General features: G+C 36.9%; 1 protein-coding gene and 1 long non-coding RNA gene across 2 annotated transcripts in view; one reads left to right on the top strand and one right to left on the bottom strand.

Moving 5' to 3' along the window:
* Positions 1-6603, top strand: CEBPZOS (CEBPZ opposite strand). Its single transcript, XR_236319.3, has 5 exons — positions 1-38; positions 3194-3309; positions 4281-4325; positions 4972-5056; positions 6306-6603. It is a non-coding gene; the product is annotated as a CEBPZ opposite strand (long non-coding RNA).
* CEBPZ (CCAAT enhancer binding protein zeta) overlaps positions 4910-15396 on the bottom strand; it is a 24066-nt gene continuing 13579 nt past the window's right edge. The window contains 11 exon segments of the mRNA NM_001083386.2: positions 4910-5232; positions 5808-5889; positions 5996-6057; positions 9048-9137; positions 9499-9686; positions 9992-10049; positions 10500-10600; positions 11775-11841; positions 14346-14414; positions 14524-14626; positions 15211-15264. Of these exon segments, the coding sequence (NP_001076855.1) occupies positions 5081-5232; positions 5808-5889; positions 5996-6057; positions 9048-9137; positions 9499-9686; positions 9992-10049; positions 10500-10600; positions 11775-11841; positions 14346-14414; positions 14524-14626; positions 15211-15264 (1026 nt within the window). The 3' untranslated portion in view covers positions 4910-5080.

Consider the following 15396-nt stretch of genomic DNA (forward strand, 5'->3'; position numbering starts at 1 on the left):
ACTTTGCGCATGCGCAACCCCTGGAGTCCGCGCCTCAGGTAAGGTACTTGTGCTGGCCTCTTGCTAGACTTTTGGCTGTAGCTCTTCGTGCCTGACAGGGTCTCCCCAGAGTGAGGAGGAGGGCTGAGGTTTGTAGGGACCACGGCAGAGTTCTGGTATCACAAAGAGGACATTCCTTGACTGTGTTGGTCTGCACGAGGGGCGGACCCGAGTGTTTCCGGGTCGCTCGGTGACCTTGGTCCGGCGACCGGTCAGTGTTCCTTCCGCTGAGCGTGCGTGTGGGCACCTGGCCGGGCCGGAGTGTGCTGGGAGTCCCGGCGGGTCGGGAAGAACCCGGGAGCTGGGAAGATGGCAGGAGCCCAGGCACCGGGGATGCGGGGGCCGCCAGGGGCTGAGGATCCCTGGTAGCCATCCTGAGACCACGCTTGGGGGCCTTGTTGGTTGCTTGGCTCTTGACACTGAAAACCTGGAAAAACTGCTTTTGTTCATTGAACTCAGGGTCGGAGCTGGGAAGCCTTGTTGTTTACAGTGGAAGGAAAGACGTTGCTGTTTGAAATGTTGCCTGGAGATGCTGAGCAGTGTCCGTAGCCGGCTATGGTGCACAGCTGAGGTTTTTTGGAGGCAACATGCGTATTTGTCTTAAGCTTGTGCATCCTGAGTCAGCGTCTCAGCCCAGTGTGATGTTACCCTCATGACACACAGCCCTGCTTTTTTCCCAGCCCACCTGAGGATTGCTTTATTATTTATTTATTTTTGGCTTTGCCCTGCTTGCCAGATCTCAGTCACAGGGATTAAACCCCTGCCACAACACTGAAAGTTCGGAATCCTAACCACTAGACCACCAGGGAACTCTCAGGACTGATTTATTTTAAATGTCACCTAAATTCCACCATTATCCAAAAATCTTGTCTAATCTTATTCCATCTCCACCAGTTAGTAACCTGTTGTGGAATGGTATGCCTTTGGTGTTCATTAAATTGGTTTTATCAGTTGTTATAAACACCTTTTCTGAAGCTGAGGGACTTGGAATGTGAAATGTACATATATCTGTTTTTAAGAAAGGTAAATGTTTTTTACAGTGTTATTTGAACTTTACTTTTTCCCTAGTCTTTTAAAAATTTGCTTTATTTATGGACTTTACTTTTTTGAACCTTTTTCCTTGCTTTCCTAACAAAACAGAATTCTACTTGAATTCCTTACTCTCTGGATCTGCCTGTAAGGCTGGCTTTATGGTGTGTTTGTTTGTTTGTTTGTTTTTTCAGCACTTGAACATTAAAAAATAACCCCAAGATAGCTCTTGTACTGGTTATGGCTTATTTCCTGGCAGTAAATGTGCTTAGTCATGTCCAACTCTTCGGGATCACATGGACTGCAGGGTACCCCCCAGCCCCAGGCTCCTGTCCATGGGGATTCTCCAGGCAAGAATACTGGAGTGGGTTGCCATGCTCTCCTCCAGGGGATCTTCCCAACCCAGGGATCAAACCCAGATCTCCCACATTGGAAGCAGATTCTTTACAGTCTGAGCCACCAGGGAAGCCCAAGAATACTGGAGTGGGTAGTCTAGCCCATCTCCAGTTGATCTTCCCAACCCAGGAATCAAACTGGGATCTCCCACATGGCAGGTGGATTTTTTACCAGCTGAGCTACCCAGGGAAACCTATAATGTACAGCCTATAATGTAATGTCTAGCAGTACACAAAGGAAAACAAATCTTCCTTCCTACTCCCTCACTGCCTCTTAGTTATGTGTAAGTTTTAAACTTTTCTGCTTCATTTCACTTAGGCATGAATAATAAAGTCTTAATCTTTTAGGCCTCAGGGTGATCACATTATCAAAAGGAGAGAAGGGATCTTGGGGGTGGGGTGGGAGGGACACCTGGTAAGGATATTAGTAGGATAATCCTACCAAAGTATTTAATTACCCCCACCCTCAGACTGTTGAAAAGAAGCTAAAATTGAGTGGAATGAGAGGAGAGCTGGGTAGAGTATTACAGGCTGTGCCATTTCACACAGATAATGGAACAGAATGACAAATCATATACAGGACAATGCTGAAATCCTGAGTTTAAAAACCACTGGTTCTCCTGGCCTTCTTGACTTTGAGGCAGAGTAAAAACTTTGGTCTATATTTCATTTATTCAGTTAGAGTCAGATATGCTAGTTTCTTGTTATATAGATCTTCCCTTGTTAGCTTTTACCTTCATGAAAGAGAATAAAGACTCAAGCACTTTCTTCTGATGGGCTTTTATAATACAGGGAGAGAATCAAGAGTTGAAGTCGTCTTGCCACTTAGTGGGTGATTATGGTCAGTGTTTCCCCTCACGTGGTCCAGGAGCCTCTTGTATAAAAGTCACTTGGAGTTGTCTGTAAAAGGGCAGATTACGGGGTGCCAACTCTGGACTTGCTGAATCAGATTTGGGGATTGGGGAATTGCCCGTTGAGGCCCAAGAATATGCTTTTTTTTTTTTTTTGGCTTTGCCTTGTGGCACGTATCTTAGTTCCCCAACCAATTATTGAACCTGCTTCCTTCCCCTGCACTGGAAGCATGGCGTCTTAACCACTGGACTGCCAGGGAAGTCAACAAAGAATGTGCATTTTTAACAAGGCTTTTGGGTGATGTGATTAGTTTGAAAAAACTTAGAATAGCAACTCCTTAGGAGCAAGAACCAGTTTATTGCTCATCTTTATAGAAAATGCTATGAACTATGGCACATACTTCAATATATTACATAAATGAAAACTTCCAGCTATAAAACACATATTGATATAACCACTTACAGAATAATCTTGCTTTTGTAGGCTACTTCATGAAGAACTCCACATATCATACTCATTAGAACATATCTTAATTCCTAGTTTAGCTGAAACTAGGAATTTCTAGTTTCAGCTCCCTATCTCCCACCATTCTATATTCTTAGGCAGTTTAGAAATCTTAGTTCCATAAGTTGTTAGTTTTCACAGTGCCTTCAATTTTGTCTCCTCTCTGCTTTCTCTAATCATGTCTCTGGTTCATTGTGCACCTTAGGCATGGAGATTGAAAACTAGGAAAGTGAGACATGTCTAATACAATTTGCATACACTAACTTTGGGGTTTTATTCCTATGTAATCACTCAAACTATTGAAATGTACTGAAGTTCAATGTTATTAAGTTTGAATATGTTTATTCAGGTTTACATTTATTTGTTAAACTTAGGATGTCCCGTTCTATGGATCCACTGGCAAAGAAGATCTTTAAAGGAGTGTTAGTAGCTGAACTTATGGGCATTTTTGGAGCGTATTTTTTGTTTAATAAGATGAACACAAGCCAAGGTAATCATAATTCAGAAATTACAGTGTTTTTTAGGGGGGTGTACAGTTCACTAACACATTTTAGGTTAAATGGCTTTTTTGGAGAAACTGCTTCTTCAGTCAATGTATTAGGCATTTTATGGGCACAAGGGGAAGAAGCTAGGTGTTAATTATTGGTATTATAGAATAAATGACTGACTTCTCCCCAACCACCAAAAGTTAAATGTCTGTAGACTAAGGAAAATGTTTCATACTTACATGGATTTTCCTAATGGGAAGCATAGAGTAGGTGTCCTTGGTCTGGCTTAGTTTGGGAGTATAGATGGAAAAAATCCGGCCTGTCCCTTACATCTCATTGTTTGACAAACTGAGAAAACAAGTAGCATAGCTGAATTGTCAAGTAACCAGTTGCTCAGGTTAGAGTTCTTCCTCTTCTTCAGCATTAGACACTAACAGCCTTTCTCATGCCACTGGCCATCAAAATCAGGAAGTGCTACTTTCCCTTTCTCTAAAGCAGGGAGTAGTCGTCCTGGGGTGGTGGCCATCTTTGAAACTTGTCATTTATCTTAAAGGATGTAAGGGTATAAAAGAAAACATACAAATGGTATTTAAAAGCAAACTAAGGTTTAAGGTCAACTTTAAAAATTGGGTGTAGTACAGTCTTATTTCTAATTCTCTAGCAAGGTAAAATGGCATCCATAAAACAGTTCATAAAATTACACAAGGGAATTTCACATTAACACTGAAAATCTGCTTTTAAAATACCATTTTGAAATAAATCATATATATATAGGTCAAATCCTAAAAACTCCAAAAATAGCTATGGAAGACTACCTGTAAGTGCAGTTTTGACCCTATTTTAAAAAGATAGTTTCCCTAATTTATAGGATTCCTGTCTTATAGACCCTAAGGCTAGCACTAAATTATGGCTCCACGTGTTAATACAGTGAATTTCTAATCATGCCTAATTTTAAAACTTTTTTTTTCATTAGATTTCAGGCATACAATGAGCAAAAAATTCCCCTTCATCTTAGAAGGTATGTTTTTCCTTAAGTAAAATTTGTGTGTACAAAGCAAGTTCTTCAGGTAAACTTTATAAATTATTTATGACCAATTAAGGGTTAAATCACTTTTTAATTTTTTGATGTCCGTTTCCAAAAATACTGTATATCTCTACTTTCACTCCTTTTGAAGAACACAGTGGAGAAAATTCTCATCGCAGTTACCCAATGAGTTAATCCCAGTGATGGGCTGGATTCTTAATTCTTCCAGTGGGTTAAGAATGTAGACTTTGGAATGAGACTTATCTGAGGGTGATGGCAATCAAATCACTGCTTGAAACTCAAAACTCATGTCTGGTTTGCTACTTTCTTGGAGCTTTTTCTTTCTCCATCAAGTAGAGATAATGCCCATCTCATGAATTGTTATAAGGATTAAAAAAGATAACATTATGTAATTACTTCAAACAGTATCTGGTATAAAGTAATGCTTAGTTAATAGTATTCCTTACAAGGATTAGTAGAGATTAGAGATGCTAGAGCTTACACACAACATATGTATCCTGTCGTCTTTTTCATTTTAGTGTGCAGAAATAAAGGGGAACAGCTGGATTTTTTTTCTCAGTATAGTTTAATTTTAACACTTTTACATGATTTTATAAATGACAGATATTTTTATTTATAGTGTATTACAAATCCATTGAACAGTCTGGAATGTATGGAATCAGAGAGCAAGATCAAGAAAAATGGCTGAGCAATAAAAATTAGGAGTAAGTGGAATTTTACTTTGTAATTTATTTAGAAAACACTGATTTTCTTTGCTTTTTCATTTTTTGAGTGGTTCTTGGCCTCTTTCTGAAATTTTTCTTCCTCTTGATGATGCTTTTCACATCTCTGTTGTGTAACCAGTCATCACGTTCAGCCTCCCATCTAAGCTGTTTGAGACCTTTGCGGGGGAGAAGAAAGATGAGTGCACGGTAGATTCTTGGGGCTCCAGAGAACACCCTGAGTGACAGGAGCTTCCAGTCTGCCATGGCCTATAGTCACTTCCCATCTGCTGCACAAACCCCTGCTTGTTTGCTGCTTTCCTTCTGTATTTATCATCAAAGATTTACTTACAAATAAACAACTAGGACAGGAAAGGAACAAATGCTCTAAAGATTTTCTTTTCTCTGAACACTCACTGGTGAAAGAAGAGCAGCCAGTTAACTATCAATATCAGAAATAATTAAAAGATGTATAAAATATTTATAAGGTTACTTAGCAAATTTATACTTTATAAAAATAGCCTGCCTCCATTAAAAAAAAAAAGTAGTTTCTGTAGGCTGTAGTCTTTTTTGCTGTAGTGTACTTTTTAATCCCATATGCTCTGCAGACAGAAGTGAAAAAGTCATTCCTTCCAGGTTGTAAGGAATCATTTTTCCCTTCTTACTATCAAAAGGTCCTCCAAAAATATTTAGATCTTCAGAAATTATAACTTAAGACTATTTTAAAACCTCAATAAAAATTCAAGTTACTTACTTGCATTATCTTTGTTAGCCATGGCATTCATGCCAATGTTATCAAACTTGGATCCCATATTTTCATCCAATAGGTGGCCAAACTTAAAAAGAAGAGTGGGGGGGGGGGCGGTGCGGAGAATACATTTATTAGAAAACTTAAAAAACAACGTACAACAGTAAGTGCTTAAAACAATATGTTAGCCTTACCTCTTCAGCAGATACAAATAAATTGGAGTCATCAAAGTCTCTTTTCTTTTTTTTTCTCGGTCCTAAAAAAAGTATAAGCCTACATTATTAAGTTGTAAATCCAATAATTTTGTAGAAGTAAGATCTTCAATGTAGTTTTGTTAATATATATTTATTTGGCTTAAAACACGCAGTTATAATTATCTTCTATGAGCATCATTAGGCAGCTGGCATTTAAAGACAGAAAAATAACTTGAGTTAGTATACAGTTTTTTAAGTTAATATCCTAATAGAGCTGTTCAGGTGACAATAGTGTCTTCTTGTCTTTCAGATCTGACCATCAATCAAAGTTTGATTTCAAAGTATTTCAAAGTATCAGGCAAGATTAAAATTCTGAAATTGACGAGGGTGTATTTTAAATATTTAAGGTTAACTGTAAATTTTAACTAAGTAAGAGGTTTTGTTCCTTGGAGTAACTGTGAAGAAGTGATGGAGGGTTTCTTTATTGTGTTATAACTAGAGTTTTGTTTACTACTTGAAATAAAGTGGTTCTTTAAAAAAACCTCCCCTGTAATTCTAAATATGTAAACCTTTCAAAACAGAAGAAATAATAAAACATTTTTAATATATGTTACATTTTTTCATTTCCATTACAGTTTATTACAAGCTATTGAATATATAGTATTCTGTGCTGTACAGCAGGACCTTGTTTCTTATTTATCCCCCACTTCTTTCCTCCTTGGTAACCACAAGTTGTTTTCTGTGTCTGTGAGTCTGTTTTTTAAATAAGTTCACTAATATTTATTACATTTTAACTCACATTTAAAAGCATTATCTAAAACTATAATAATTCAGAGTATTGCTTTTACCCATTTTCACTTTACCTGAAACAATATTCAAACTCTATTATCAATGTTTCTGGTACTAACAGCCACTTAAATATCCCTGGTGCCCATTTGCAGTCCCATGCTCCCTTCCATGGAAGGCTTCGCTTTTTCTGGCTATTTCATGTAAATGGGATCATGTGATATGTGGTTTTCAGCGACTGGCCTCTTTTACTTAGCATAACTTTTTTTTACCTGGCTGTGCTGCGTGGCTTGTGGTAGCTTCCCAACCAGGGATTGAATCCAGGCCCCTGGTAGTGAAAGCCTGGAGTCCTAACTACTGGACCGCCAGGGAATTCCCAGCAAAACATTTTTAAGGCTCATTCACCTTATAGCATGTATCAATATTTCATTCCATTTTATTGCGGAACAATATTATATGGGCTTCATCTATTTTTTGCTTGTACATTCAACAGACATTTGGTTGTTCCTACTTTTTGGCTATTATGAATATTGCTGCTATGAACAGTCATGTACATGTCTCTGTATGGATATACCAGAGCCATTTTTGATAGAAGTTTCTAGAGCATTTCATCTTCCAAAGTGAAATGTGTATTATTTCAGAATTGTGCATAATGCTATTTTTCTCCTAAACTAAAATTTCCACTTGTATAGTATTAGGAAAGGTCTTGGTTTTCATTCATCCTACAGGCATATATCTAAAGCTTCAATTAGCAAGTACTTCTGCTGAACTGCTTCCTTCAAGTTTATTCTTTTTTTAAAAGATTTATTCTTAGACTAGCCAACATTAGCAAATGCAGGGTGAATTCCCCCACCCTCATCAATTCATCTGTTTGCTGCTTCTTTCCTTTTTAAATCCCTTTGTTTCTTTTTAAAAAAAATTAATTCTGTCACATCCTTTAATCTGTATCCAAAACTATTATCCACTGAGATTTGATGTCTTTTCAGGCTAATATCTTCTGAAATGGCACTTTATTAAAAATAAGGTCAATGAGAGAGCATCTTTTAATACAACAGGCTCAGTAGGATTTAAAGCAACATATCTTTTCTGAGAGACTTTGAGGAAAACTGCCTTATGGGCAAATGCTACTATTAAAAGTGTGACCTTCTATCATTCAATGAAAGACAAATTCTGAATGGTAACACATTATGATGTAAACATGCATCAGGTAAATCTAAGAGAACTGTGATGTTAGCAGTATTTAAACTTTGTAGGCATCAACGTCTCTGAGGGACTATTACCCACCCAGAGTTACTGTTGATATTTACTGTCAAAAAGTTTTGTATTATTTAACAAAATATTGTCAAGCGTTTTAAACTTCGCAGGTCTATTTTTATTCATTAGCATTTACAGCTGACCCTTGAACAATGTGTAGGTTAGGGGCATCAACCTCTGTGCAGCCAAAAACAGGAATATACCTTAACCTCAGCCTTCCGCATCCTCAGATTCAACCACTGAGGACCATGTAGCACTGCGGTACGTGTTTATTGGTCCTGTACCAACGGACCCATTCAGTTTAAACTCATGTTATTTAAGGGTCAAATGTACCATAGTACTAGTAAGCAGAAATAAAGAGGCATTATAATCAAAGTTTTTGTTTTGTTTTTTTAAAGGTAGGTGTGTGTGTGAATTTATCCACAAATTAAGGAATATTTGTATTTATTATAGTGCTTTCTACAATTTTATCAAAAAATATTATCACCTGATATATATATAGTGCTTTTTTCCTTTTATTAGTACCGTAGAAGTATTACACTAAAAGGCATAATCTGTTAGGATATACTTTAAAAAATATGAGAGAACAAATTAGCAGAAATGAAAACTCTCATTTTACATATTTTTGAGATCAGAATCATTTTGTCATGGCAGTTCTCATTAAAAAAAGAAAATGATGTTAATAAAGAGCATGGGTTTTTAAATAGATGGATCAGATGGGAAGGTAAGAGTTGATAAAAGGAAAAATGCAACAGGTGTCTATGAAAATCCTGGGCTTACATTATTATTGAAGGTTTAAACATTCATGAAAAGATGATCCAGAGGTATTTAAATAAGAGGAGTGAATTCAGGAAAGAAAATAATTGGAGGATGTGAAAAACAACAATATTTATATATTAAAAATTCATAAAACTTATTACCCAATAGAACAGTTAATTTCCCAAAATGATAATGAACAACAGCTTTCACATGCAGTGCTTAGGTGCAGAAGAGACTAAATACATTTTCTTACCTTGAAATGACCCAGCAAAGTCAAAATCATTTGCACTTTTTCTCTTGTTTTTCTTATTATTGACTTTGAGTCTGACCTCATCCTCAACTTCTGTTACCAAAAACAAAAACATAAAAACTCTGTTGTTATTAAGCAATTTTAAAAAACTGCTGCAGAACTACTATGATGAATATAGATTAACATTATTGCAAATTATCAATCCAGTATTTTTAAAAGGCAGTATAACACGACAGGTCAAGAGGAATAGCATAGACAGCCTCAATGTTGATTAAATAGAAGTCCAAAACAGAACTCAGCTGGTTAAAAACCCAAAACTTCAGTGTCAAGTGAGATGGGAAGATCTTAAATTTCTGGCTGATTTGAGTATAAATCTGAATACAAGATAATATTAAAAAACCTTTAAGAGAAAAACTAGCCTCTGCTAAGGCAGAAAGTTTGTTTAAAGGTTTACCTGGAATGCCCTCATTCTCATCATCTAACACATCCATGAATGTTCCTCCATCTTCCTCAATTTCAGCGAATTCTTCATTCATACTTCCTAAGGAAACTTCATCATCATCCAAATTATCAAGGTCGTCATCTTCTGAATCTTCATCTTCTGAGTCATCCTTAGCTCCTTTTGCTTTCTTCTTCATGTTGCTGAAGAAAAATAACAATTAGTAAAGTAAATGAGGACTCTGTTTTCTAAAGTATGTGTTGGTGACCAGCAGGGTATTAGGCTATTAACAGAATTCAAAGGAAAATTACAGACAGCTCAGAGCCTTTATTTAACATACTAACAAGCATTATAAAAGTCCAAAAATGAAAGTACTATATTTATTTCCCAAAATTCAATACCTTTCTCCTATATAACACATAGTCCTGTGCTCCACTGTTCTGAAAGACAGTAATTTGAGAAATGCTGGGAAAAAAGTTAAAAAAAAAATTTAAGGAAAGCATATTACCTAGCGAAATCAAGGTCATCCTTTCCAGAGGTGAAACAATTATCATCTTCAAATGTGTCTGCCAGAGAGCAATATACAAATTGTGAGATATAGCAAGAAATAACAAATGACACGTCTTATACTAAAATCAACACATATGACTGTTGTTTGTGATATGTAAACACCAAAATGATATACATCTGACACTGCTGGTATTTTATTAATCTACACAAATCCATGTACTATGCTGGCCTTAATTAAATCCCTAAACTAAATGGGTTCTGGTTAATTTTAGCTTCTTTCTACAGTTCTTTTATTCAATGAGGGAAAATGTCAAATAAAAGAGTATTTAGCAATTGCAGTCCTTTTTACTCCATTAGAACTATTTAAGTGCTTATTTTTAGTAGGTGTGATACAATATGCAACAAGTGAGCTCAATGTAAACTTTTCTAATTTCCCAATTTTTGCTTCAGTCTAAATTTCAATAAAAATTTTCAAGCTCTGTGGATTATAAAGGTAAACAAATTACCAATCATCTTTTCAAATTCCTCATCGTCCACATCTTCTATACTTTCTTCATCTTCGTTCCGTTTTTGTTTCACTTTAACATTGGTAACTTTTTTATAATACCTAAAATAAAATGCATGTTATACATTGACATTTGATGATTTTATCAAAGGGCCTGTTGTTCTATGATCATCAAAAGACTTACGGTCAATGCCACAAACAAGTGTAAAAGCTGTCAACTCAGCTGGCATATAAATGACTAAAATTTGTATTATAGAAAAAAGTTTTAAATTCAAAACAGTTGGAAACGTTTGAAATGGGAAGGATATAAATTTCAATGATTTAGGCTTGGTTCTTCATAAAAACACCATAAGTCATCTTAATTAAATGGCACAGTAAAAGGTTATTTTAGTATCAACACTAAATGGTACAAGTATTCTAATGTTAGAAACTGGCTCTAAATGACCTCTAATCTCAATATTTTGTCAGTTCAACCCATTCTATCAAGGACAATGAAACTTAGCATTCTGCTGATGGGATCATACCCTCAAAATTCTTTACACAAAATGTATTTACAAAGCAAATCAAATCAAACCAAATTAACCAATCACCCAGATGAGATAACAGTTCCTTTACTAGGCAAAGAATCAGTAGTAATAACTCTTAATAGTAGGTTTAGGACTTATCTCCATAGTGCAAAAGTGTCTGACTCTTTTCGAGCCTATGGACTGTAGCCCTCCAGGCTCCTCTGTCCATGGGATTCTCTAGGCAAGAATACTGGAGTGGGTTGCCATGCCCTCCTCCAGGGGATCTTCCCAACCCAGGGATAGAAGCTGTGTCTCTTACATCTCTGGCATCGGCAGGTGGTTCTCTACCACTAGCACCACCTGGGAAGCCCTATCTCCACAGTAGTGCAATGAATTTTGCTAATTTTCCTTAGAGCCATGTTTTAGACAAATAACTTATGAGTTATTTATCATTATATTAGATTGATACAGATTTAAGACTTTAAGAAAACTAATATACTAAAACTGAAGATTAAATTTCCCAAGATTCTTAAAATGTGTGCTAAATTGTTAAAAAACAAAACCCTCAAATTTACTTGTTTTAGTTTCATTTAGATATCTTAACATTTAGCAAACTGAACATTTCTAAATTCCTCTAACAAAAATGGAGTGACATATCCTTCAATTTGTCCATAACAGGCCTATGTTAACAAAGCATTTATGAAATCTAAAAATTTTAAATTTAACAGCTCTTCAAATGAACCAGTGAACCAGTATATTACGTATATTACCTGTAGAAAAACACTTCATCTACTGGTATCTGGCTTTCTTCTTTTGCAAGGAACTCCTTACTGTTAACTAGGAAAACAAGTTAAAAATTTTAAGGAATTCTTTTTATGTTCTTCAAGCTTTTAAGACTAAGTACACAATACCTATAAATCTAAAGTCTCAAAATGTAAGGAAGTTGGAAAGAAGTCGTCTTATAATGTGAAGGACAGTCTGGAAAAGTCTGTGTGGAGGAAACCCAACATCTGAAATTTTATCAGCTACAATCATTTGTAGCCAACAGTGATCACAGTGAAAGAGCAGGGTTCTCTTGTCCTCCAACTGCATCCAGGATCCAAACTTTAAGAGAAAAAAAATTAATAATCACTTTTACTGTTTCCTTATCAGCATAAAAATATTCAGAATCATCTTGATTAAAAAGGGTATTTGGCTTCTCTAATTCCAACCCTAACTTTGGTTAAGTCTTTTTATGTCTCTGGACCTCTGTGAGATGTCAATTAAAATTAAATGATTTATAAGCTGTACTTGAACAAAGCTAGTGGAGGTGACGGAATTCCAGTTGAGCTATTTCAAATCCTGAAAGATGCTGCTGTGAAAGTGCTGCACTCAATATGCCAGCAAATTTGGAAAATTCAGTGGCCACAGGACTGGAAAAGGTCAGTTTTCATTCCAATCCCAAAGAAAGGCAATGCCAAAGAATGCTCAAACTACCGCACAATTGCACTCATCTCACACACTAGTCAAGTAATGCTCAAAATTCTCCAAGCCAGGCTTCAGCACTATGTGAACCGTGAACTTCCTGATGTTCAAGCTGGTTTTAGAAAAGGCAGAGGAACCAGAGATCAAATTGCCAACATCCGCTGGATCATGGAAAAAGCAAGAGAGTTCCAGAAAACCATCTATTTCTGCTTTATTGACTATGCCAAAGCCTTTGACTGTGTGGATCACAATAAACTGTGGAAACTTCTTCAAGAGATGGGAATACCAGACCACCTGATCTGCCTCTTGAGAAACCTGTACGCAGGTCAGGAAGCAACAGTTAGAACTGGACATGGAACAAGAGACTGGTTCCAAATAGGAAAAGGAGTGCATCAAGGCTGTATATTGTCACCCTGCTTATTTAACTTATATGCAGAGTACATCATGAGAAACGCTGGACTGGAAGAAACACAAGCTGGAATCAAGATTACCAGGAGAAATATCAATAACCTCAGATATGCAGATGACACCACCCTTATGGCAGAAAGGGAAGAGGAACTCAAAAGCCTCTTCATGAAAGTGAAAGTGGAGAGTGAAAAAGTTGGCTCAAAGCTCAACATTAAGAAAATGAAGATCATGGCATCCGGTCCCATCACTTCATGGGAAATAGATGGGGAAACAGTGGAAACAGTGTCAGACTTTATTTTTTTGGGCTCCAAAATCACTGCAGATGGTGACTGCAGCCATGAAATTAAAAGACGCTTACTCCTTGGAAGGAAAGTTATAACCAACCTAGATAGCACATTCAAAAGCAGAGACATTACTTTGCCAACAAAGGTCCGTCTAGTCAAGGCTATGGTTTTTCCTGTGGTCATGTATGGATGTGAGAATTGGACTGTGAAGAAGGCTGAGTGCCGAAGAATTGATGCTTTTGAACTGTGGTGTTGGAGAAGACTCTTGAGAGTCCCTTGGACTGCAAGGAGATCCAACCAGTCCATTCTGAAGGAGATCAGCCCTGGGATTTCTTTGGAAGGAATGATGCTCAAGCTGAAACTCCAGTACTTTGGCCACCTCATGCGAAGTGTTGACTCATTGGAAAAGACTCTGATGCTGGGAGGGATTGGGGGCAGGAGGAGAAGGGGACGACAGAGGATGAGATGGCTGGATGGTATCACTGACTCGATGGACGTGAATCTGGGTAAACTCCGGGAGTTGGTGATGGACAGGGAGGCCTGGCGTGCTGCGATTCATGGGGTCACAAAGAGTCGGACACGACTGAGCGACTGAACTGAACTGAACTGAACTGAATCTTAGACTCTGAACAAAAAGGAACTGGGATCTAATATGTAAATAAATGTCTGCTGTGAATACAAAGAGAATTAGATTCACAGGATGAGTACTAAATACCCATAGAAATAAGTTTAAAATAACGCTCAGTGACAAAAATCTGTTGTAGTTATTCTGCCAAGCCCATATTAGAGAGCTTAAGATGGTCTGAACTATAAAAGATAATTATATATGGGGGGTGGGGTTGATGTCAGTGACAGAGCTATAGCTTTACCTATGGATGATACAAGAATAGCAAAATGTTAATTGTTAAAAGATGGGTGATGGTTACAAAGGTGGGGTGGGGTGGGGGGGAAGGTCTATCATACCACTTGTGTATATACTTTGGATATGTTTGAAATATTTTGTAATTAAAAAGAAAAAAGGCCCAGTCACAGTAAACTTGAAAATGTATACATTCTTGAACACAAAGATGGATACTATCTGTGGTGCTTAGGTTTTACCCTGATAAGCAGAGCAAAGACTAACACAACCTGTGTGCTACTAACCTGCACTACTGTCAGTTTCAACTGTCCAGGCTTTATACTTACCAGCAAGACTACGAATGTCCTTCATAAAATGTTTTCTTTTTGGCTGCATCACAACACTGTCTGTGTTTTCTGAAATGTAAAATCAAGACAGTGTAATGTAAAACCTAGTTATATATGCTCATGTTGTTTATTAAATATCAACAGTGAAAACGGAAAAGTTCATCAAACAGAAGTATACCTTTGCCTTTATGTGGCTTTGGATTTCGATATACAAATCGATCCAAGAACCTCATTAGTGTGAAATCCTGCAGTGGATCCCCTGAATACTCAATATAATTTCCCTGAAAGATGAGGGGAGGGCATTAAGATCTTAACTTGAAATATATATATATACTCACAACACACACACACACACAGAAGAACAAGAAAAAGACAAGCATCTACTACATTGCTTCAAAGGCACAAATGTGCAATAAAATACCCTTCAAATATCCCTCACATGCACATTATTCTTTCCTTGAAGAAATTAAGCACACACGCATACATATTCTATAATGCACTGCTGATTTTATGAATAGGCAAACAGTATTAATACTGTAGGTCATCTAACCATGAACCAGGAATCAACGCTGAGTGAAAAAAATGGCAAAAGGGAAAGGGGAGGGTAGCCTTTCTCCAGGAGCAATAAATAATCAGGATGTAATAAATAACTGTTGTGGTTCTATAATATACATGTATTTCCACTCATCTCAGAGTGGGAGGAATTATCTGTTGCTCTTTATCAAACAAATCATTGCTCCTTTACAACAGCAGAAAAACATACACAATTCTATCCAGTAGAGAAAACGCTGACCAGTTAGTGACTACTTCAAACAGGATTACTTATTTTCTTTAATTTCTTGTCTTCTGAATATTTGAGACTTACCTGAAGAATGGTCTTTGCAAAAAGGGCCACAGAAGGATGAAAATGCTCAGATAGCTGGAAAGAAATATGTGAAATAAGGTCAACTACCAAAACTGCAGGTTATTTAAGAAAATCCCCCAAACTGAAACTGAAGCCAATACATGAGAAGAGTGACTCTCAACATTCTGGTCTCAGGAACACTCTGTA

This window comes from Bos taurus, chromosome 11, assembly GCF_002263795.3.
Source record: "Bos taurus isolate L1 Dominette 01449 registration number 42190680 breed Hereford chromosome 11, ARS-UCD2.0, whole genome shotgun sequence".
In the NCBI taxonomy this organism is placed as follows: Eukaryota; Metazoa; Chordata; class Mammalia; order Artiodactyla; family Bovidae; genus Bos; species Bos taurus.